The sequence below is a fragment of the Pseudorca crassidens genome, chromosome 2 (genome assembly GCF_039906515.1).
Source record: "Pseudorca crassidens isolate mPseCra1 chromosome 2, mPseCra1.hap1, whole genome shotgun sequence".
Taxonomy (NCBI): domain Eukaryota; kingdom Metazoa; phylum Chordata; class Mammalia; order Artiodactyla; family Delphinidae; genus Pseudorca; species Pseudorca crassidens.
Window position 1 is genome coordinate 113,403,850 of NC_090297.1, and position 25,476 is coordinate 113,429,325.

General features: G+C 43.7%; 1 protein-coding gene across 4 annotated transcripts; it reads right to left on the reverse strand.

Annotated features, from left to right (window-relative positions):
• Positions 1–1,155: 1,155 nt before the first annotated feature.
• ETV3 (ETS variant transcription factor 3) lies at positions 1,156–15,859 on the reverse strand. 4 transcript variants are annotated; one of them, XM_067728257.1, is made up of 5 exons: positions 15,657–15,859; positions 13,649–13,704; positions 12,819–13,056; positions 11,444–11,559; positions 1,156–5,907 (listed from the first exon to the last, which is right to left on the reverse strand). In XM_067728257.1, exons 2-5 carry the CDS (start codon positions 13,692–13,694, stop codon positions 4,772–4,774), a joined length of 1,536 nt encoding a protein of 511 aa, XP_067584358.1. In that variant the 5' UTR covers positions 13,695–13,704; positions 15,657–15,859; the 3' UTR covers positions 1,156–4,771. The 4 variants fall into 4 exon arrangements, with proteins under 4 accessions (XP_067584358.1, XP_067584357.1, XP_067584356.1 ...); XM_067728256.1 differs by having other exon boundaries at positions 13,649–13,707; positions 15,657–15,857; XM_067728259.1 differs by lacking the exon at positions 1,156–5,907 and adding an exon at positions 8,080–8,570 and having other exon boundaries at positions 13,649–13,707; positions 15,657–15,856.
• Between the last annotated feature and the right edge of the window lie 9,617 nt (positions 15,860–25,476).

Genomic DNA, 25,476 nt, shown 5'->3' on the forward strand with positions numbered 1-25,476 from the left:
AATCAGGAGGCTGTCCTAGCAGGAGGGTCTGCACCCAAGCCCATGCATTCATTCCCAGCCTGATTTGGGTTGCTTCAGGGAGTCAACCAGTTAGCCTCTGTCATTTCACCTTTTCCTGCCAAAATGAGTTAATAGTCTTCTTAAGCAGAAATGTTAATTTGACAAGCGGGCCTTCATGCTCCTCTGTGGTCTAGCCCAAACTCTTTTGCGTAATATTGGGGATGGCCATTGCTAGCAGAGTAAAATGTGAACTCTCGGCGTCTCCTACGACCCTTCATAATCCATCCTAGTTTGCCTCTTTAGCCTCACCCCTCATCAATTTCAGCCTTTCTGAACTCACAGGACCCTTCCATAGAAGTCAAATTTAACACCTGGCTGTGATTCTACCAACGTTGATATCTTTAGAAGATCACTTTGCCTTATCTCAAGAGTAAAACGAGAATACTTAGTCCGGCACCATTTTTCTTAGGGTGTGTCATATGATACTCAACACCCCATGAAGATCTCCTACTCCTCTGGATTCCTGTCCTCTACCGGGAAATACTAGGTTTCCCTAGCACTGGCTTGTCATGTACTTAAAAACAAAACAAAATCAATCATCCCCAAATCACCTTTATTGGGATGATTATTCACATGGCTGAAAAGTCACCCTTTTAGAGTGATTTTAATTCAGTGGCCTTTCTATTCAAATTGTCGTACCACTATCACCACGAACTCCAGAACATTTTCATCACCCCAAAAAGAATACGTGGCCCATTAGCAGTCACGCTTCACTGCACCCACTAATCTATGTTGTCTGTGGATTTGCCTATTCTGAACACTTCATATAGATTCATACAAAGTGTGGCCTACTGGGTCGGGCTTTGCCATGTACTCTTAATGAATCCTCAAATCAATCTTGAGGTAGAAATTTCCCCACTAACTGGTGTCCCTGGCTTCAGTGGTCCTTTATCTAGCAGCACCTATTGACTCATGGAAATTGACAACCTCCAAAGCTGTTAAAGGACCTACCCTCGCTGTGTTGGCCCCTGCACAACAGGCATAAAAAGTGTGGAGGGGGGTGAGCTAGCATGCACGCGGCACATTCTCTGGCATGACCACCCTGGCTTAGTGTCTCAACAACAAAACCAACGCTCCGCAAACATTACTTAAAAGTATTTTTTTAAAATTTTATTTAACTTTAATTTCTGAGGTAAAATACTTTTTTTTCTTTCAACTTCCATAACAAAATACAGAGCTATCAGATACCCCTGGAAAAAATATGTATATTATACATATATTTCTATAACATTACATCATATATATATAATATATATATGCAAAAATTTGAATTTATAGAAAGCGGAACATCTAAAAGGCACTGCACAATGGAGTTAAGATTACTTACATTTTATGTACATATACACACTTTATTCTGCTTAAGCGGATAACTAGTGAAGTCATCTTTCACATGTGAATTCCCCAAAATCCCTGCATCGCAATTTTATAACTCAAAGAATGCCTAAATATTTCAAAACAAATTAACTGGTAACTTTTTTTCCCCCAAGAAGAAACAAAAAAATGGAACAGTTCTTGAAAGATTGGATCAAAGTTTTTTTTCTTTTGAACAAAATTTAAAAGTATGTTCCATTACTGTCTACAAAACAAAAAACACAAACATAATTATGGAATAAATAAAAAACAAGGGACAAACAGCCAACTGACTCTACCCGCTTGGTGAGAAGTGGTATACTTCAACTATTTTTTTTTTTTTTTAATGCTTCTGAAAGTTTCTTGGCCCACTGAGGACGAGGGTGCAGTAATTCCCTGTGTTAGTTAGCGAGCTGGGTTTAATGCAGTGCAGCTTGAAAACTGGGGGTTGAAGGGACTTAGTGAATTGTTTATATTTCACTCCTAGCCGTTCTTAAACAAAAAAAAAGAAAAGCTCAGCAAGGCTGGATGCCCTGAAGAGATCTCTACTGTTTTCTTCTCTAGAGTCAAAAAAGCAAACAGTTTGAACAGGTTCTTAATACATGTTCAAGATCTGTATTTGCAAAATGTTAAACATTTGGCACAGCAAAAGGTGGAAAAAATGGGGAGGCAAAATACGTCTGGTGTTATCCCCCCCTTTCCACCTGCTGTTCAGTGATGAGATGCTCGCGGAAGAGAAAGGCCTGGCTTTGTGCCAGGCTGGTGACAGGTGCTGCCCAGAGTGGGCTCGGGGAAGAAAAACTATCTCCCACCCCTTTGCTCCAGGAAATATCAGTGACCTCCACATCCCCTGGTCCACTTCCCGGGCAAGCCCAAGTCTGGCTCTGTGTAGGACCCTCCCCCCAACCCCAGTGTGCAGTGCAAATCAACCAACAATTTACTGGTGGAATGGCAATCAAAGGAAACAGTTAAACACCAAACAATTTCTTAAAGCCAAAAACAGTTTTCATGGAGTTGAACATTTTTTGAGTGTTTTTTTCAAGTGTAAAAGCTGTGACTTTTTATTCAAACAGAAGCAGCATCTAGGAATTAATTCTGGCACTTGGGTTCTAGGGGGTTACAGGTTTGCATCACGGATTTTTCTCCCTCTTATTTTAAAGGCCTCATGTTTCTATTCCTGAGTTCATACTGACACCTGCCGGCCCTCCCCTCTAGTGGACAGAGACGGTGGGCAGCCAGCCTCCCTGGTTAGATTGGGCAATGCCCAATGCCTAAGGCAGAGATGCCTCTTCCACCTGCCTGGGCTTGCTTTCTGATTCGAGGTAAGTCGAGGTACAGAGAAAGAAACCGACAAAAACACAACCAACCAAAGGCAGCCTGACCAAAGCCTGAGTTGTTAGGGACCATTCTCCTAATCCTTTTCCCAGGGAAAGACAAGTCACTCATGGAATTTGAATCAAACAAGGGGGAGGACAACTGCCGAAAAAGAGCATGATGGACTCAAGTCCTCTTAAGCCACCTAACAACTCACCCACCGGCTCGAACCTCTCCTGGGCCCCTCTCTCACGCACGCACTCCAGTTTAAAACAGACGCCCCCCCTCACCATGAGAAGACAACCCTCAAGTGCTTCTTGGTACACTGAGTTCACCTACGCTGAGATGGAGCCGGGAATCTATCTCTCCAATTTCTAGACAACATCCCTGTGCCCACTCCTTGCTCCTATCAGAGACGCAGTTCTTTCTTCTCTCTGCTGCTCGTGGATCTGAGCCATGTTTGGTATTTCTGTATACTACTGTGTACTTACATGTGCACGTGCACACACACACACACACACACACACACACACAGTTGGCTGTGGCTTCTTTCTCTCTGCCCCTAATCCAGGCTCCTTTCGATTCATGTAAGATCAATACTTTCCCATTCCTTTGAAGTGGCTGGAAGGGAATTTCCCATGAAGAAACAATTCCTGGGGTCTCATGCAGGATAGTCAATTGATCATGAGAATTAGTACAATCTAGGGGAATGGGTATGGCAAGAACGGCAACACCACAACAGGACAGACACCCACTGCTTCACTTACACCAGGCCTCTTGGCATCTGTCTCCCTTCTGTCTCCTGTCTACCGCTTCTTTCAGCTTCCTAAACATCCACTTGTACCCCCAGCTACCTTCTGTGTTTCCAGGTTTCATCTGCCCTTAACTCCCACAATCCTGCCTTTTTGCTACCTATCCCAATACATCAAGTGGGGATGATTAAATACCAGCTTAAAATTTAACCATCTTCCAACACTCCTGGATCATCCGAAAAGATGTCTATGCCCTTTTACAGGTTTACGTTGACAGACCCGTATCATGTTGAAGTATGTTCATTGTTAAGGCTTTGACTTAAGAAGACGATAAGAGAACCAGACACTGCAGAAAGACATCTTCAACTCTGTCACGTCTCTCAGTCAACTCGCTCAGTCACACGTTGGTTTGGCTCCCCAAACCCACGATGGAAAAAAAAAAAGAGCATTTTTGTGTTTTTGTTTTTAAAGGCATTGGGTTACATCCTCCTGCCCTCTTCTTTCTTCCCTGAACAAGAGTTTATAACTCCTCATGGCTTCTTAATAGGTGAAGTAGGTGAAATGTCCAAGAAATTCACAGCAGGGCTTCCTGTCTCAACAACGAAGCTGAAGGCTCAGCGCCTGTGCCTTGCCAGCCCCGCTCTAACTGGCAGTACATTTCACGTTTCCTGAAAACATTTTATAAAAGGAAAAAAAAAAAAGAAGCCGAACAACAACAACAAAGGGAAAAAGAAAAAGAGCAACACCTGAACATCCTCCTGCCCCCATAAGACTGAGATTCTTATTCCTCCCCTGAAATAATTATAAAGAAACATTTCAGGCAAAATACTTAGTATTAATGGTCTCTCACTGCTCAACCTCCCAACCACGCCCCTTTCCCTTTTATGTGTATGTCTCAGAGCAAAATAAATTCATTAATGGCTTTCCACATATAAATACAATAGAAAAGAAACAAGTCTGGAACCTGAACTATCATGGGACCAAACAGTATCTTGGCCCTCTGGGAGTTTGTCAGAAAGTGTAAGCCTCAACAGGAAACAGAGGCTCTTTATTCTTTCAGTTCAATACCCTTCCCATGTCCTACTCACCAGGAAAAAAAGTGTGTTCACATCCCATCTAATTTACAACAGAAGATACCCCCATCCTATCCCCCAAACATAAAAATACAAGTCTATGCCCCTAGAAGGATCAAACCAGCCTAATTCCCTCCCACCCCCCCCACCCTGAAATCTTGCTACATAAATACATGTATGTGTTTGATTATAGTATAAACAGCTCCCAATCAGCTTCCAGTTCTAAGCGTCAGCAGCAGCCGTTGCCAAGCCCCGGGGTCCTGACCCATTCCAGAGGAACTTGCCATTCTTACTCAGCTCCCGGGCTTCAGGGTCATCATTCCAGCGCCGCTTCAACCGAAGCTTGGGGGGCATCAGGGCATCTTCTTTCTTCTCAGGTGCACCGGGCTCTTTGCCAGGCCTGTCCTCACTGTCTTCAGTCACCTCTAGGGGTTCTTCACTTGGGGTGCTAACGGGTACAGAGGGCCAGACAGGCGGTGCAGCTGGGCGGGCAAAGATGGTGCCTTTTTCCTCTTCTGTGGTCCTGCTTGGCACACTGCCCTCTTCTTGACAGCGCTCCTCCTTTTCTCGTGCCGACTGCCTGAGACTCTCAGGATCCTTCTCAGAGGCTGGTTCCACCTTAATTCTCGGGGGGACAGGAGCCAGCGTGGGAACAGTGACAGGCGCTGCCTCCTCGCTGCTCTCCACCCTCTCCCGGTTCTTCCGCCCGACAGGTGGGGGCTGCAGCTTGATGGAAAACTGGGTTGACTCCTCAGGATGCATCTGGCACTGCAGCGGTGGAACCATGAGCCCTGGGTAACGAGGAAATGTCCGCGGACTCAGATGGTAGTTGAACACAGAACAGGCTTGAGAATGAAGGTAGTGTTTCATTTCCTCAGGGTTGAAGGAGAAGCAACTGCTGCTGGTGAAGGGGCTCAGGCCTGGCGACGGGCTATAGGAGAAGATGGTGGGAGTCAGGGAGAGGGCTGGTGAAATGGGGACATTCAGGACGCCTCCACGGCCGGGGATGGGAGAGATGGCGAAGGGACTATGGGGGTCAGGGTACATCCCTGGCCTAGAGAACAGGGGAAGCATGATGTCAGGTTTGCGCTTCTGATGGCCAATCCCTCCGCCGACAGCATTTCGGGAGGACATGAGATCCACACCCCGGCGCCAGTCAGCGGCCGAGCCATCCTCCAGCTCCGAAAGCTCCACCTTTCTATCAGTGCCAGTGCTTGACTCCTGGCCAGAAGCAGTTAGGGAGCTAGCAGAGAACCGCCCTGGCTGCACATCACTGGTTGGAGAATGGGTGTCCAGAGGTGGGAAGTGGAAGCGGGAAGAGGCTGTTGGCACTGCTGGTGCACTCTGAGGAACCACACCTGTGAGGGAGGAAAAGACAAAAGGCCACTTTGGAGGTCCGGTCATTCATTATCAGCAATTTTACTTATGCTAAACAAGTACAAGATGTTGAAGAGCAACAGAAAATAAACATTCCGGCTGGACTGAATCCCTCAGCTGCCTGTCTCCTCAGCTTCCTATACTCAGTTTAGTCGCCACCTTTCTCTAGAGTCTTACTGTCTTCACAGTACTCATTACTATCCAAAATATCATTTACTTGTCTATCTGTATTCTAAAACATAAATCCCATGAAGGCAGGGACTTCCTATTATTTGCAAGTAGATTTCCAGCAGTTCAGGGCTTAATAATTAGTAGGTGCTTAATAACTACCAGTTGAATGAATGAATGGGTATTACAGCCTTCTCCTCTGCAACTCTAAATACTGTATATATATCACCTGCTTTAACTCTCAGCTTTGCAAATCATCTTTTCTTATTTTCATAACTTTGGCCGTATCTATAAAGTAAGCAAGCAAACCAAAGGCAATGAACGAAACTGGGAACGATATGTATGTAAACAATGCATTAAAAGGCCGAAGACCCTGCACCCCACATATATGAACACAAACAACACCACATTTTAAGAACAAAAACAGATCACAAAAAGAGGCTATGTTTGTTAAGGTAGGTTCTCATGGTGTACCTTTTATCATTTCTGATATACAATCACTACTTTGTAGAGATTCAAAAATTTTTAAATCTCTCCAATCTATTTTCTATTATACATATACTGTATAATGATCTCCACTACCATCCTGCTTTCAAGCACTGAGGACGCTGCGAGAAAGTCGAGTACCTACCACTTCTCCCAAAATCAGAGTAAAAACTGAAGCTCTAGGCCGAAACCAACACTGTGCTACACATGTCAACTTCAGAGCCTCACAAGTTAACTCCCCCGAAAAGGTCCTCCTGACAATCAGAGCATAAGAGAGGTATGAGGCCTCAGGGACCCTTTGGGCGCCTGGGAGGCATCAGTGGCTTCTATCACTGATGATGTCAGGAGGGCTATTTTTACTCTGAGGGAAGGATAAATGAGAAGAAAAAATAAGAAAAACCCAAATAAGTGAAGTGTGGTGATCCAGGAGAAGAAACAAAAAAGGTGCACGAGATACGATGTGGGTAGGAATTGCTTGCAGTCTTCTATTCTTGTTATAATTGAGTCATCCTCAGATAGGACTCTGGAGTCGGTAGGTATGTGCAAGACTGTAGCTTTCTTGGCACATATGCCTGAGTAACACTGTGCCAGCGCAGCATTTCAAAATGATGTTCCACAGAAAACTGGTCTGCAGGTCTTTTTTCTAAAACCACTGATTTAATTGCACAATTAGGAAAAACAGATGGATGACCTTGAATATAATTTGAGTAGAGTCAAGAGGGTCTCCAAAGTATCACTTCTACTAGCTTATTACAATGGCTAAAATTCTATTCTTTTTTGATTCTCCTGGATCTTTATTTTGTATTAAGAGCACATCTATTCAAAAGCAAAAAAACACTTCTATGTGTTCTGAAGGACTGAATAAGTATAATGTGTGGGGGGGAAGGGAGGTGGTAGAGAAGGTCTCATCTCCTAAACAATTTAGTTTTTTGCTTTGTTTTTTCTAAACTGGAGGCTATCTCAGTCCCTACACAGGCTAAGGTACACTGTAAATCTGCAAAAAGGAGACAGAATACATAGCATTTTCCAAATGCATTTAGAGGGAGTGAAGGAAGGCAATTTGTAGGTGGCATTCTGGATCCCTCACCTCTGAGTAACTGCAGCAGCCCTATTTTTATATGTTGTATCAGTATGTTGAGATAACAAATCTAAGACTTTGTCTGAAAACTAAGTTTGCTGCTAAAAGAAGTATGAATAACACTGCTTTGAAGAAGACAACCTTCGTGGAGCCACTATGAAATCAGAGTAGTAGTAGTAGGTAACCAACTGGTTTTTGAACCCCTTTAGCAAAATGGAATAAGGCCCTTGTCTAAGTTCAAACCCCGGCCCTACCACTTAATAGCTGTGTTACTCTAGGTAACTTACTTACTTTTCCGTGCCTCAGTTTCATTACCTGTAAAATGGATAATAACAGGACTAATCCTCATGCTATGAAAACTACAAGAGTTAATATTTGTAAAGTCCTTAAACTGGTACCAGCGCATAGCAAACCGCATGTGTTTGTTAAAATAAATAATTTTTTATTAGACAATGATCATGATTAAAAAAGCAAAACTTTAAAAGGCATGTATCATTTAAATATGGAACATATATTAGATAATAGTATTAGAGCATGTTAAAACTTCCTGGGTATGGTAATGTTATTGTGAGTAGAAGGAGAATGTCCTTGTACTTGGGAGATACATACTGAAGTACACAGGGATGAAGTGTCACATCTGCAACTTAATCTCAGAAGATAGAAAAAGTATATGGAAATATAAAGCAAATGTTTATCTATTGATTAGTGAATCTAGATAGAGGATATATGGGTGTTCGATGTTCAATTTTTTCCTCAGTTTTTCTGTAGCTTTAAAGTTTCCTAAAATAAAGATAAAAAAACTGGGGTGGGGTGAAGTGAGGTCTCAAGTCCATCCTTGAACTGGTCTGCTCTCTCCCCACACCCTGACAGGCAGCATTTTTACTAGTATCTTCTGTATCTTTCCAAGGTTTCCTATGTAAGTACATTTAAAAAATACATTTTAATGTAAATATTAAAAATACATTTAAACATTAAATATTAAAAAATAATAAAAAAATTTAAATGTATTGCTTCTATTTTTAAAAACACACAGTTCAAAATAGCCCAACTGTATCAACCCACCATCTAGACAATATCTCTCTAGCCTCCAGGATCTTAATCCACATAGCTCTGCTTCTTCGAGCATTTATCACATTCCACATTGTATTCCGAATTGTGTTAAACCTCATATATCTTATCTCTCCTGCTAAATTTTAAGTTCCTTGAGGGAAAGAACTCCCCCATAATCTTTTTCTTTTTCTTTAGGGCTTAACACATTATCTGTTGAACAAATGAATGAATCGAAAACCAGAGAAGGAATGTATGATGTATTTCAATAGCTCAATCTCTCAAGAATTGTTTCCTGAGAAAGTGTCCAACAGATAACTGTATTCAAGCCACTCTGATCAATCTTTGACTTTGCTGTCATCCTTAATTTTTTTTTTTTTTTTGCGGCATGCAGGCCTCTCACTGTTGTGGCCCCTCCCATTGCTGAGGACAGGCTCCGGACGCGCAGGCTCAGCAGCCATGGCTCACGGGCCCAGCCGCTCCGCGGCATGTGGGATCTTCCCGGACGGGGGCACGAACCCGTGAACCCGTGTCCCCTGCATCGGCAGGCGGACTCTCAACCACTGCGCCACCAGGGAAGCCCTGTCATCCTTAATTTTATCATTTGTAAAATGAGGGTACTGAGATGTATACTTTATTTGGCTAGGAGAGTTGCATGAGTTAATTCACAAAAACACTAGGCAAAAGTACCCCCATTAAGTAGATGTTCAATAAATGTTACATTCCTTTGTCATCATAAAAGTTAACCTGAAACATCTGGTCTATCTGCGTAAAAGTTCTCTATGAACTAATGACTCTAGTTCTTTGGGGTTATCTGTAACCAGGATGTAAAAACGAAGTAGTATCCCTAAAAGTTTTGCTTTCCCCATGACTTTTTGATTAGGATCTTGAGCTTAGTTAAGGATCAATGTTGGTTCAACCACCTTCAGGCACGATAGGCGGTGCTAGGCCACTACTGTTAGGTTTCTAGACCAGAGTCTTCATATAGTGAGGGTCCAGATTTCCTTTCCCTGGAAAAGCATATTACTCCCAAGGGCTGATGAATGCCCCATTCCAGGTTGTCCAAGTGGCTGGACTTGTGGGTTTTCAATAGAAAAAAAATGGGTCAAAGACAGAAGAACAAGACTCACACACTCTGGTATACCCAGCTAGAGTCAAAATTCCTCTAGGTACACAGGAGGGGGGTAAGGGTGAAAAATAGAGGAAACAAGATTCCAGTGGTTAGAACAGGTTTGATTTCCTAACGCCTCTCCCTCAGGCACAAGGAAAGAAAACAGGTTGTAATTAGAGAGATGCATTCCAATACCACTTTTATTTTTTTTTAAATGCATGCCCCAGGGACAGAAGGGAGTGGTTACAGAAGAGATGGAACTGTAATGATAGCAGCATCAAGCTAAAACTGCCCTAACTTGTTGTGTGTAGTAATTACATATCTGCCACGGATCTCAGCATTATATTCTCTCAGCCACACCCCTGCTCTAATTTTTCAGGTTTCTTCCAACTTTTCTCTGAGAAGTTGTAATACTACAGAATCACAATCAGATTTCTTGGCCTTGTACAATGCCACAAAGACAGAGCATTAATGGACTGCTCAGAAACTAGTTAAACACAATCTATTTTCTTAGGCAGAGGTCTGATTTGCATCTTAAAACAAACAAACAAACATCCTTATCAGAGACTGCTTTCTGCATCCCTGAGAGGCAGACCCAAAACCTCTGTGAGAAGCTGTAATGGAAACCTGTCCTGTGGAGAGCCTAGAGGGGAAGCCTTGCAGCACTTCAGAGGAGAGAAGGTCAAGTAACCCCAGAGTCCTGTTCTCTGAGGCGTTGTTGGTGCAGATCAAAGACACTGCTTTTCACTGCAAACATATGAACCTCCTTTCTGTGATCAAGGATGCTGTGGTTTTGATGATATTCACTTGATAAGGGTGAGCTTGGTTGTTTCATAGAAAATCGGAAGTGTTTGTAGAAGCTAGTTCTTGTCTATGAAAGAGCCACTGGGCAGGGTGTTAAAACTCTGAGTCCTGAACTTAAAGATCAACACAAACCTATGGAACACCATTCCTAAAGAGGACAATGCAATAATATCTAGGAGATGACAAATAATATGCAGAAAAAGGAACCAAATAAACCAAATCTATCTTGATGCTGCAGAGTCTATCACTTCCTGTGAGATGAATGGGAAAACTTGAGCAAGAACGCAGAGGAAATCCAGGGGATCATATTACTTCGGTGTTTCTAAATACCCCTTAAATGTGACAAATCCTAGACCTGGGTTGTTTTTTTTTTTTTTTTACACTGAAGGTCTCTCTCTTTCTGATCATTTCTACAACTGTCCATTCAAGGATAACTCAAACATGTGTATCTCAAACTGAATCCTCCTCCAGAAATTTAGGTTCATATTTGACTCTATAAACACATGTCTCTAAAAGTCCCATCAACTCCCTAAATCAACATATGCTTCTGGAATCCTGAACCCCTGCTGGGATCACCTTTCCTTTTCCCAGTCACACTGAGCAGATAACAGAAACCATGGGTGTGTTTTCCCTTCATAATGTACCTATGTCCTAGATTTCGGTTTCTGAGGGTCCAGAAGAAAGCTTCTGAGAGAAGCAACCAACTAGGCAGGGTATTACAGCATTATATACTGGGACTTACATTTTCACATATTAGACCTGGGTTTTAAAATTCCTTTTCAACTCAAAATTTATTCCCCACCAAGAGAGGTTTGCATCTTACCACTTGACCGTATGTTGATGAATGGGTAGTTGGGCATCACCAGCTTGTTGAAGTTAAATTTATAAGTAAACCTTTTCCCTTTTGTTTTATGAAGAATCCTCTTGTTGTAATAGTATCTGTAAAAACAGGAATGCACGTCAATTTATCTTCTAGCTACTGACAGTTTTTGATATACTTAGGTAACGACTAAGATCAACAATTCTTGCTGAGTATTACTTGCAAACATCACTATCATTCTTTTGCAGCCTTGCCCTTAGGTTAGAGCTGGGAGACCTAAGAGCATACTTTTCCTATTCAATTTTCAACTAAATTCTAGTCCTTTACAAAGACAATCTCACTTTGAGATCCTGAACACCTATCCTAGCCCCAACCACCTTCTTCTCTCTCTCTCTATGGTTTCAATTCTTTAGTCCATTTCCTTCCTGTTCCACTGTATGTCACTGCCTTGTTTCTCCTTTCTGCCTTGCCCAGGTGGGGGCAGACAAATCTCTTGGGAGACCTGATGTGGTTAGTCTGGAGGCCTAAGCTCAAGGCATAGACAAAGGAATGTAGAACTGTTTTATGGTGGCAGGTCAAACAATGGTACACCCTGATCTGGAAAACAGCAGTCAGCCTGGCCTACTTCACTTTCAAAAGGAAGTGAGAGGCTCCAGCGATGCTGCTGCCCAGATTTTACATTCAGGGTCACTAACAGTGAAGGAAGGCAAGGGGATTTCAATGTACGTAGAACCTTGAGGCTTGAATCTATTCAGTGGCATAGGTTATAAACTGGCCCCTGGAGGGCTAAAGGGTTATGAAATGTAAAGACTGACAAGGGGAAAAGAAAACCTGCAGAAACTTATAGTGACCAATCTTTAGACATGCTGGAGCAACCTATGAACTGACAACTCACTGAGCTCACTGACTGGTTCCTGAATAGCTAGGGTACTACCATGCTGTGAGTGCTCTCTTGTGTGCTTGCTTCACTCTTTTTCTAGTTTCTTCCAGGAGAGCCTAAAAAAGAGAAATTCTAAGAGATTTCTAACAGGGAAGTGTAAATTAATCTTTTGGATTATAAATGAGCTCCAATCCAGGTTTCACCACACATTCTCGCCCACTACAGAGCAGAATTGGCTGTCAGGATCCAGTGCCAGCCACGTTGGAATTCCCGCCTACATATAACCAAAGATATGCCTTTTCTCCTCCTGTGCCTGTGCTACCCAGATTCAATAGCTCCCACTCCCACTTTAAAGCTACACCTAAAAAAAAAAAAGCTACACCTATTCACTAGTGTAGTCTCTTATCACCTGATACCTTTTTTATCTAACATTCACCAAACTACTTAAGTCTCCTTCCAATCTGTTAACACAATGGATTTGGGAATCCTTTCCCTCACCTCAGGGCCCGGCTCAGCTTGTCATAATTCATCTGTGGTTTGCACTTCCTGCGGCCCCAGAGGCGGGCCACCTCGTCTGGATCCTTGATGACAAACTCCCCGTACTCTCCCTGCTGCCAGGCGATGACATGGCGGAACTCCTCCTTCTGCAGCAGCTCCAGGATGAAATGCCATAGCTGGATCTGCCGGGAGCCCGGGGACGACTCTGTTTTATAGGCCCAGTCAGGAAACTGATACCCTTTAATATGAAAAGGGCAAGATCAAGGTAGTCAGGAGCTAGGAACATACATACCTGTATCCCCAACCTCACATTCCAATGCTCAGAATCTCTAGAGTGCTGTGCAAACATGCCACAAACACACTTTCGGTCAGCTGGGGCTAACCACAATAGCCGAGAGGAAAGCAGAGAGAAGTTACCTTTCCTTGTGGCAATCATTAAATCTGATAAGAGCTGGGCAGCAGCACCCAGGTGTCTAATCTCTTACCCTTTCAGATCTTACTAAATCTCATGCCTACTTTCTGTAAGGACATGAAAGTTCCAAAGGGAACAAAAAGGAAAGATAATGTTTTAGGAAAATACAACCTTACCCTCAAGGTTGGAATTGTGTCTCTAACAGGAAAGAGACGCTAAAGCTCGGGATAAGGGTGTGGTGACCAGACATGTTAACATTCATCCATAGGAAACAAGCCTACAACTGTCCTAGCAGTATCTACTCTGTCAAGAGGCTGGCAGCCATGGTCTGGCATTTGTGAACCAAACCCAAGTGGAGAGAAAAGGAACCACTGAGGGACATTCCAGGTATGTCAGAAGATGATTAACTTCTGCTCACCTCCACCTCCTTCTGGCTTTTCCACGATGCTACAGCCTGCTTTCATTTTCACCCTCCTGCTGAGAGATACAAGCCACATCAATTACTTTAAGGTGCTATTTATTTATTATCCTCCCAATGTGTTCTGGCACAGCCTTTCCCCAAACTTCTTTTTCCCTGTCTTTCCCTCCTTATGTAACCCTCTTTCTTCCAAACATATCACCTCCAAACTGCTAATCCCCAAGTCATCAAATGATGCGTGCTCAAGTCATCAGCTTCAAAGGCCATAATTATCTCCCACCTGACTTTAAGCCACAAATTGTAAACACTGTTTTTAATATTTGCTTTCTTCCCCCTGACCAGTCCTTCAAATGTAAAAAAGGGTATGGTGAAATGAGTCCAAAAACGCAGCCAAAACAAGTCAAACAGTTTGTTTTCTATTACTAGACAGGCCCAGATGCCAAGATACACAAGTCTGAGTTCACCCAGATGTACCAGTTTAAAGAAGAGTTAAAAAAAAAAAAATCCAAAGCCATCTGATTGCCACTCAGGAATGAACATCTGATTTTGATTTACTTTCCTGAATTATGTGAGATGGGAGAAGGAAAACTTCTCCCAGTCAGAAACTGCCCCTTCCTCCTTGAAACAACACCCTGGGATACATTAAGTAAACACACCAAATGTACAGTTACTCTATACAAACACACACACACACTCCCCCAATTTTTCTTTGAGAAAACATTTTACGTTTTCTCCCTTTAACAGGAAGGAAAAAAAAGCAAGCATTTCTGGGAACCTTCTGTTCAACAAGTGGAGGGAGTCTGGCTGTGATTTGAATTCATTCCACTCAGATTTACAGTTCCTTAATAAATTTCCTGTTCCCAGCAGCAAGCAGCCTGTATCAGTCCATCCTTTAACAAAAAGGAGGGAAGGGTAAAACTGCCAGAGGGATATGCGGGCAGAAGGCAGATCTACCCTCAGCCAGGCAGTTCCCCAGGGTGAATGACAGGCCCTCAGTACCAACATTAGCAGGAGTCTGGAGGCAATGTAGGTGCCTTAGTGACGCTAGGGTGGGGTGGGTACAAATTCCTAATCTTGAAATTTCATCTAACCTAGGATTCCTCTAGATCCTTTGAATCTTTTTTCTCACCATACACATCAAGAAGACCAGCAAGTTTCGGGCTATGAAACTACCAGGGAATGAGGATGAGATACATACCCCAAAGGAAGGAAAAAACAAACATAAACACAGACACAGAGTTACACACACAAGATACACAATAACAAGGCCCCAGAGCTGAGGCAGGAGTTTCCTCTCCCGGCTGCTTCCATCTCCGTGACAATGAGAGAGGAAAAACACTAATTTCCCCACGGCTCCAGGAAGCTGCCCTGGACGCTAACAACTAGATTGCTCTGTCGGATCGCGGGGTCTTTATTCTGCCACCGGAATGCCTTCACCCACCACGACTCTGCGATCCAAACCCCGCTGCAACAATGACTTGCCCAGGAAGCTCTCTCCCGACATCCCAACTCCCCGATTTCACCCATAAAGGCCTCCCTCCCAGGGGCCCGGAGGCGCCTCTCCATGCCTTAGGCAAATTCATTCCGAGGACACTCTGTCCAAGTAGGATCACTCATCTCAACTCTGCAAAGCCCGGCAGGCCCCTCGCCTCCCTCCGACCGCGACCATTCCCCAAAGAGTGAGGCTTGCAGAGTCTGGTGCCGCGGATCCCCCGCTGCAGCTCCCGGTTCCGACTTCCGCAGCCCCGGAGCCTCCTTTCTACCTGCCTCCCGGCCGGGCCTCCCTCGCCCCGTGGCCTCGAAGCTCCGCGGAGCCACCGCACGAACACTGCCTGGATCCCCGTCGCCCCTCAGCCGCGGGGCCCCCTCCCTCCCCCGCCCCCCGCACTGGGGGAGGCCCGGCTGGGTTGGTACGTGGCTCGCCGGGCGGCCCCGACCGCAGGGACGCCGTCCACGCCGAAGCCGGGGGTTCTGCCCAGAGGAACCTGGCGGCGAGGCCAGGACTCACCTCTCCCCCGCACGGTCCGCCTTCGGTCCGGTCTCCTCCGCGGCGTCTCCGGCTCCTCCTCATCCACCCCAGCAGGAAGTGACCTCCTCGGCTGCTTTCGTCACTTCCATCCTCAGCGGAGAGGGCGGGGGAGGGGGCGGCGCCCTCCTGCCGGTCTCGCAGCCGCGCCGCACCGCGCCGCACCCAGCCGCGTCTCCCTTTCCTTTCTCCTTTCCGCAGACGCCGACTTCCGCCCGCACCCAGCCCTCGGCGCGCGCTCCTCCCGCCGCGCTGCCCGCGCAGCCACCCCGGCGCGGCGCGTGCGTCACGTTGCGGGGGCACGTTAGGCACGCTCGCGGCGGGCGGCAGGGCGGGATTCGGCGGGACTCGCAGGGGGAAGCGGCTCTAGGGGGCCAGCGGGGCTGCTGGGGGCTTTTCCGCCGGCTTGGTGTGGGCCAGGCGCTGACCCGGGGGTCACGCCTGTCTCGGGAGGGGACCTCGCAGAACCCACGGGAACGGGCCCAGCGCCGGCATAAAGCTTCCCCCAGACCGCTGAGAGGGGGTCCCCCGTTTCTCCGTAAAAGGGCCCTGCGACCTCCCAGAGAGGAGCGCCTTCACAATGGGAAGAGATACCCACAGACCTCAGAGGTCGTTCGCTGCCATCTAAGAAAAGAGTCTTTTCAGATACCTACAAAAGAATCCGCGAGGCTTTCTGTGAAAAGCCTTGCTTAGTTAGGCATTACACCCTCCACCTCGGGAGTGTGACGTTTCCTCGCTGACCCCCAACCCCCTGCATTTAGTCTTCATTTGTCCACATCTAAGCAGCTTGCAAGTTTTCTCCCTAAGTCATTCAACTACATCTCTCCTCTCTTTGTCTTCCGTCTTTTGTTTGTGCTCAAGCAGTTATAAGCATGTTAACCAAAGCATTTTTTGTTCTTCCTTTAAGGTTCAGTAATGGTTAAGGATCTCAAACATCTACTTTATCTCCACCCCCAGCCCCATATGCCTGAGTGATGTCCAGGCCTGGTTTCACTCCAAAAGGAGAAAAGAGGGAGGAGTGGGGATCAGTAAAGGTGAAGTAAATTAAAATGAGCAATAAGAGTGCCAGAAGTGAAATGGAGTTGAAGGACAATTTGGGATAAAGGAGTAAACTTCTTTTTGTACCGCTGTTGTAACAATACCTTTATATCCTGAATGCCAGGAAGAACATGAAACATCACCATTAGTTTTTAGAAAAGTTGGCTTCCAGTTTTGGGTTTGCCACTAGCCATTCTCCAGTTACTGTAAATTAACTAGTAAGTTGGTCCCCTCTGGGCCTAAAGTTGCCTTTCCTGTTTAAAAAGAAAGGATAATAGCATTGGTGATACAAGGTCTTTTCTAGTGAGAAAATCCTATGTAGGTGAATAAAATGAGCAAAATGTAAGTGCTCTCATAGAGAGGACCACTGTAATAGGGAAGAATACATTACTTTAACCTTTGTATCTTATCGCGTTTGCTACAAGTTAATCACTAAAGGGATGTTGCCTATAACCTTAAATTATACATAATCGACTATCTCTGGGAACTCTGCCTCCCATGTAATGAGCGTTAAGCTAAAATACCTTTCTTTAGCTCACAGGAAACCTCCTGACCAGGTCCACCTGGAAACGGCTGCAGGAAGGAAGAAATTAATACATCCTGGAAGCAGGACTTTACCCCCCTGCCCTTTTAGTATAAAAGAAGCATGAATTCTAACTCAGGGAAGATGGTTCTTTGGGACACTAGTCCACCATCTTCTCCATCTGTTGGCTTTCCAAATAAAGTTATTCTTCCTTGCCGCAACATCTCATCTCTCGACTTATTGCCCTGTTGTGCTGAGAGCAGTACAAACTTGGACTCGGTAACACTACCAATATTTTTAACTATACCATGAGCTCTTTGAGTGCAGGAACTTTGCACTTCTGCAACGTTCTCCTTCACCATGGCACTGCTGCCTTCTTCAGCCACTGCAGACAGGCTTCACAACTTGGAAATTCTTGTTCCTGAAATGTGGAGAGCATGAGCTTTCTGAAAGCACGGGGTGGAAATGCTCAGATACAGTCTGGGAGTCAGGACAGGTAATCTCTCTTGAATTCCCACTTGCTCAAAGCCCTCTTTGTCCACTGAATGCCTTCTACCCCCTTCCTACCCATCTTTATAATTGTTCCATATGCCTAAGAATACATTTCTGTTTTAAATCTCACACTCTTAGGTCTGCTTCTGCCACAACACAGCTAATCCACTGCTTCTTAAAAAAGAGAAAAAAAAGAACTCTTAAACATTACTTTTCTCCCAAAAAACCCTTTGTGAATTGGTGTGTGTGTGTGTGTGTGTGTGTGTGTGTGTGTGTGTTCCTTCCCTGGCTCGCTTTTCTTTATTTCTCCCATTTTCATTTATGCACTTACATTCTCCACATCGCAAACTTAGCTAGCCATGTATGTGATATAAATGCTTTCCTCTCTATTCTTGTCATAGATCACTATGGTAGATCTACTGTAATAGATACCATTGTATGTCATGTACATATTTGTTCTTCTTAGTGTGTTTGTCTTAGATTGCAGGCCCTCAGAGGTTAGAGCTGCAGTCAGTAGGTCCCTACAGTGCCCAGAGCAGTTCTGTGTCATCATTTGAAATGCTTAATGATGATTATTTCCTTTTCTGCGAATGTGCTTCTGAGACTGGCTTCTTCCCACCTCCCTCATAGTCAAGTCTCCCAGTAAAAATCAGGTAGCCTCTTTTCCCCAAAGTGTGTCCTCACTAAACTTGGATTCAGAAGACTTGAGTTTCCATCTCAGTTCTGCTCTTTGCTAACAAACTGTTTTCTGACTAGCCTCTGAGTTTTGACCTCCTCATCTGTAAGGATATCCTTGCTGAGGACAGAGTGTAACAGCGTCTGTGGAGCGCTTGTCCACTATGAAACCCTTTATGAAGGTCAAGGATCCCGATTACTCTTGCTACCACCCCATACCCTACTGTTCTTGGTATCAAGAACTCAAACTTTACTTATCTCCTAATTTCACAAACTTCAAGTGGATTTAATGTTTCAATCTTGGGTAGGAATCTAATGGAAAAAGAATTTTGCCTTGAGAATTAGGCTTCTTGAGTTTCTCATCTAGGCACTATTTTATGAAGGCTACACTGAGGCAATACATTTCAATCACTCTGTGCCTTGGTTTCCCCATTTATAAAATGATCATGACAAGAACTTCCAGAAAGAAAAATACTGTAACATTAAGACTATTTACATTGATGAGGTCAAAGACTGAAGGGTATATATGAAATCAACTTATTTCCACTCTGTGTGACTCAGTTTCCCCTTCAGTAAAGTGAAGATAAATGATTATAAGTGGATAAACTTTGACTACATATTATTTGCATTTACCACATTGGACTCAAGTAGCTCATAAGATTTTGTGTTTTGGTTTATTTTTCCCATTAACTCAAAGTTGTTGTGAGGCCAGAGGACTTAATGTCAGTAATATGAGTGGGGATCCCCAGATTAAAGGTTAAGTGAGTCCAAAGCAGAAGTAACTTTGCCCAAAGTCACAGCTCAGCCAGGAGGAGCAGAGAGCCTGACTGTTATTTAGCAGTGACTTATGGACTCAAGGACTCTCCCCGATTCCACGTCCATCACAGTCCACAAATACCCCTTTCTCTCATTTCCCTTTTTTAGGTCTTGGTTCCCTCATCTCAAATCAGCACTGTGGAGAGGGTTGTGAGAGATCACGAAGGAACAGAACAGGAGAATAGGATTAACATGAGGAAATGATCACTTAAGCTATTTTGGCTTTTTTTTTTTTCCTGGCAGCCTAGGAGATAGTTTCCCCTAACCAAATGTTTGATTGCCAGAATCTTTTTCTTTCTTTCTTTCTTTTTTTCCGGGCCACGCCGCATTGCCTGGCTGTGGGGTCCTAGTTCCCGGACCAGGGATTGAACCCGTCCCCAAGACAGTGAAAGTGTGGAGTCTAACCGCTGGACCACCAGGGAATTCCTAGAATCTATTCACTTATTTCAGAAAGCCTGCTGAAGTTAATTGGAGCAGAGGCCTAGATTTCCTGGTCTTAACTTATCTAGGATGTTTTTTTCCCAAGACCCTTGTGTATTTGTTCCCCACTTATAAGCCCTGAGCCTTGACCTGTTTGCCACATAAACCTTTTTGCTGTCTTTTGTATTTATTCACTGTTCATATCTGGCTCTCACTGTATTCTCTTTATGACTGTCCACATCATTTGTCATCTGAAGAGGGCAGAGACTGTGTCTATCTAATGCTCATTATATAATGGCTAATAAAAATGATAATCACTGTAATAGACTTGGGGTTCATAGTCTAACAAACACCAGTAATGGTTGTCACGAAAAATGGAGCGAGGCCTCAGATCCTATTAATTAACAGGCAATCACCTTAAGAATATTTTTAAAAGCTTTCCTTTAATAATTGTGCACACATTTTTTGAATGTGTAGAATCTTAGAGATGGAATGAATGTCAGAGGTCATCTATCCCATCCTCTCTCTAAGTGCTACCAGCCTCTCCTGGAACCCTCATGATGAAGAGAAGGTCACTGCTTTGCCCAACACCTAGTCAACCTAGATTTTTAAAATATATTGTAAACTACATCATAGCCACAAAAGAGTATATGAAAATATACGTGTATCAGTTGAAGACAATAATAACACAAAGTACCTACAACCCAGGCAGAGAATAGAAATTACCATACCCTAGAAGTCTTCTTTTGTCCCTCCTGATTCATCCAAGTTCAACGTTTAGATCACCCTAATTATAGAAAGTTCTTCCTTATATGGAGCTGAAATGTGTTCCACTGACATAACTACCCATGACTCCTAGTTCTGGCCACTGGGGCTACACAGATTAAATTTAATGTTTCTTCCATGTGACAGCCCATCAGCTCTTTGAAGACAGGTATTATGCCTCCCTAAGTAGTTGCTGGAAAAAAACAACCTTAGTTCCTTTTCTCTCCAAATGTGGCTTCAATAACTAAACACAGTCCTCCACAGACCTGGTCTCAGCAAAGTAGAGAGTAAAACTATTCTCCCTCCTTGAGTTGGTTGCTCTCCCTGCCCCCTCTTTTTTTTAAAGGTGGCTTTGGATAGGATTGACTTTTTCAGAGGCCGTAGTACACTGCTGAGTAGATAGTCAAAATTCTCATGGCTTTCTTTTGGGAACTGTTAACCCAGGACTCTTCTGTTAAGTAGTTTTAAAATCTAAATGCCAGACTTTACGTTACATTAATTCTTGTCAGTTTTATTTGGTTGGTTTTGGTCTGTTATTCGTTCCAGCCTGTCTATATCATCTTAATTTATGAGAATGTATTATAGTGTAATTTATTGATAGATTGAATTTGGAGCAAGTGTGAAAAAAATGCAGAATACGCTGAAACGCCCATGTTAAACTACTCTAAACACAGTCAAATATTTTCTAAATGCTTCAGAAGTCACTGCAGTGTCTCCTCAATTATTATACCTTTGATCTGCGAGATGCCAGTTAGCGGAGTTGCAGGTAATGGGATTTCAAATAGCAGAGTGCTTAGTGCAGGAGACTCTGGCAGAGAGTTAAAGCCACTGTGGAAAGCAGAGAACATCAAAGCGAAGCTAGTCATTATGCTGGCAGGCGGGAGAGGGGAGTGGGAGTTCATGTACAGTAGTTGGACATCATAAGGAACTGGGAATCTATCATATTTTGGCATCAATTCAGAAGGCGGAACTTCTAGATACATGTACTGCCAGGATATTTTTCTCTCAACAATAGATTATTGTAATGGGCTTGGCTAATGTGCTTGCAATAGTGCATTAAGACCAGGTTCATTGGCACAATTAAAACAAATCACCATCATTATAATAACAGGTCTTGATTTTGCAGCAAAAATCTGGGCTGCTAATACTTTAAGGAAAGAAGAAAAAGTCAAAACTTGGAAGGAAAACACCCTAGCACGCACGTTCTTCTCCTGGCTGTTAGCAAAGCACCTGGGGCACAGAGAACAGGCACCGCAGAAGCACAAAGACACACACAAGTGCCATCTTGTCCAGCTTCTACGTTATGCAGATGCTGTTTGCAGACCAAGTCCTCTCCTGCCCCTGCATGTCAATGTGGCCCAGAACAGTGCTAGTTTCTCTTACATCCCTTGTGGAAAATATTTTGCCCTAAGACTGCCCCTGAAACACTAATTGAACCTGAACGTTTAAATTGAACCTCATTACTTGAACTGCGTGAAAGAGATGTGGGTCCCTTGGGTCTGAAATAGGGCGAAAGGAGACTGAACTCACGGTTACACAGTCTCATGGTGCCAAACTACACACTGCCTCTGGGAACCTGGTTACTTGTGGCAACTTTGAGTTTTCGCCTCCCTTGCTCCACACACCTTAGCTGCCTGGGTTCCTTCTCCTTGTTGCAGAGAGGGAAGTTGGAATTAGATGGAAATCCTCAGAGGCTTTCTAACATTGGGGAACTGCCACTAAATCAGTCACTTATCCCCACAACTAATGCCATTCATTAGCTAGGTGCCTGGCTCTTCCCTATTCTGTAGAACATGGAAGATCAGATACTTGGGGATCAGTGCTTTGTGGGGAATTGTGACATGATTCCTGCAACTCCACAGAACCAAAATCAAACATCACATAAATAGCTCAGTCTTATATTTGTTAGTCTATCTTTACTTCTCAGATGAAATTGGTCTAAGCATTATGGGCTCATTGGCCAATCTCATCAGGATCATTCTTTGTTAGAATAGAATAGGTGATATAACTACCTGGTGATAAAGAACATTTAGAAATACCAACAGAGCAGAAGGGATGCCCAGTTCTGGAAGACATTTTTCTAGAAAACATAATAACTTCTTAAGTACATAACGATATTTTTTCAAAGCATTAAATATATTCTAATTTTTAAATATTTTAATTTTTTTATCCATCGATCATTCATTCTACAACAATTCACGCATCAGTCGCTATATACCATGCACTACGCCGGACTTTGTGGAAACAAAGCTCATGGAGCTTGGTCTCTTCTGATTGAAATAACAGTTCCATTAGCCATACTCCCTACAGATATTTAAAGGTGTGAACCACAGACAAAGCAAGCCAAATATATGAACAGAGTTTAATGTTGTAATCAAATATAACATAAACAGGTTCATCTAGTTCATTAAACTCTATTTGTTCATTCCTTCAGTAGATATTGGCTGAACACCTACTATGAGCCAGGCACTGTGCTAGTCATTAGGGGTACACAGATGATTGAAACACTGGTCTCTGCTTCAAAGAGCTGAGAACCTAATGGGAGAGACAGACACATAAGCAGACAGCCGTGACACACGTGGGGGAAAAGTGCAACAGACACTTTGGTAACCTACTCAGTAATTCCCAACCTTTTCTTTCTGTCTGGCAGAGCCCTCTTCCCATTATAAAAGTGAAACTGCTTTCCTAGCCTCCCCTTGTAACTAGGAAAAGGACATGCTACCAAATCCTACTCTGTAAATCTACTGGAGTGATACTGGGAAGGATTCTTCACTTGAAAAGTGATATTCCCAGAGGGGAACTCCTATACCTGCATCTCCTTCTGTTATGGACTGAATTGTGTCCCCCCCCACCCCCCCGCCAGATTCATGTGTGGAAGTCCTAACTCCCAGTATCTCAGAATGTGACTGTATTTGGAGATAGGGTCTTTAAAGAGATAATTACATTAAAATGAGCCCATTTGGGTGGACCCTAATCTAATACAACTGGTATTCTCATAAAGAAGAAGAAACTTGAACACATGTATACACACACACACACACACACACATACGAAAGACCATGTGAGGACACAGGGAGAAGATGGCCATTTAAGATAGAAGAGAGACCTCAGAAGAAACTAACATGGCCAACACCATGATCTTGGACTTACAGCCTTCAGAACTGTGAGAAAATAAAGTCCTGTTGTTTAAGCGCTCCCATCAGTGATACTGTTATGGTAACCCTAGAAAACGAATAGCTCGTCCCTGAATTTGGATGTTGTCAAGAGTTTGGATCCACTGCAGAAATCTTGCAAAAGGTCCAAAAGAATTGCAGAGATGCTAACTTAGTCCCTGATATCACTGAGCCAATTCAGGAACCATCTTCTTCTGGACTTCTTGTAAAGAGACAATAAGCCCCTATTGTTTAAGCTGCTTTAGGTGTAGGAGTTCTGTTACCTAAAACCACAAGCATTGTGATTGATACATGCAAGGGTAGAGGCATTGTGGTGTGGAGATAGGGTACTGCAGGGAAAACAAGGAGAGTTGTCTAGGTGACAACTAAGCTTGGGTCTTTAAAGATGTGCAGAAAATTAATCAAGTAAATGGCCGGACAAAGGGTACTTCAGAAAGAGAGGATCATAAAAAGAGCAGAAGCCACCAGCTATGAGGGAGAAACTTAGTAGCAAGAAGCCTTTGGTGTTGTAGGAATCCAAGCGTGGAGCCAGGAGGGGCAATACTTAACCCATGGAGGTTGGCAGGGTTTGGATTGTGCAGTGAGTCTTTGATTGCTGCTAAGAGCTGTGACTTTCTTCCTGTTGGCTTGGTTAAAATGATGTAAGTGAAGGATAAATTTGAGGGAATATAACTGGAAGTGGGGATCCCAATGGAGAGTTTTATGAAAGTTCGAGAGAGAGGAGAAAACAGAACTAAGGTGGTAGAATCAAGATGAAGAGGAAGAACTGATGCCTGAAAGTTGAGGAGACACGGAGTGACCTGCCCATCATTGTGCTGTATGGCAACTAGGCATAGATGGTAAAAGACTAGAATTATAATGTAATGGGTGGGCCAAAACTTTTGTTCGTTTTTTTCTTTCCTGTAAGATGGCTCTAGTAGCACTTAATTGTCTTTAACTTCATTCGAAACAATTTTGTTAGATTGTATGGGACCGCTGTCATATCAGCGTGCATTTAAGAAAAGACTTAACAAAATTGGTGAATTTTTGTGTAGCTATTTTAATATTGAAGATGGAAGAAAAAAAGTAACATTTTTGGCACATTATGCTTTATTATTTCAAGAAAGGTAAAAACACAACTGAAAAGCACAAAAAGTTGTGCAGTGTATGGAGAAGGTGCTGTGACTGATTGAACGCGTCAAAAGTGGTTTGTGAAGTTTTGTGCTGGAGGTTTCTTGCTGGACGATGCTCCACGGTCGGGTAGACCAGTTGAAGTTGATAGCGACCAAATCGAGACATTAATTGAGAACAATCAACGTTAACCATGTGGGAGATAGCCGACATACTCAAAATATCCAAATCAAGTGTTGAAAATCATTTGCACCAGCTTGGTTACGTGAATTACTTTGATGTTTGCGTTCCACATAATGTTTTTTTTTTTCGCGGTACGCGGGCCTCTCACTGTTGTGGCCTCTCCCGTTGCGGAGCACAGGCTCCGGACGCGCAGGCTCAGCGGCCATGGCTCACGGGCCCAGCCGCTCCGCGGCATGTGGGATCTTCCCGGACCGGGGCATGAACCCGTGTCCCCTGCATCGGCAGGCGGAATCTCAACCACTGCGCCACCAGGGAAGCCCCGTTCCACATAATTTAAGCGAAATGAACCTTCTTGACCATATTTCTTCATGCGATTCTCTCCTGAAACATAATGAAAATGTTCCGTTTTTAAAACAAATTGTGATGGGCGATGAAAAGTGGATACTGTACAATAATGTGGAACAGAAGAGATCATGGGGCAAGCGAAATGAACCACCACCAATCACACCAAAGGCTCGTCTTCATCCAAAGAAGGTGATGTTGTGTATATGGTGGGACTGGAAGGGAGTCCTTTATTAAGGAGTCTCCTTCCGGAAAACCAAACAAT

Excerpts from the sequence above, each read along its gene's own strand:
- ETV3 (XM_067728255.1), bottom strand. The coding sequence starts at position 13,727 with ATGTGGCTTGTATCTCTCAGCAGGAGGGTGAAAATGAAAGCAGGCTGT. Across the intron at positions 13,057-13,648 it reads AAAGCCAGAAGGAGGTGGAG|GGTATCAGTTTCCTGACTGG; the intron begins GTGAGCAGAAGT and ends TTCATATTAAAG. Across the intron at positions 11,560-12,818 it reads AAGCTGAGCCGGGCCCTGAG|ATACTATTACAACAAGAGGA; the intron begins GTGAGGGAAAGG and ends CTGTTTTTACAG.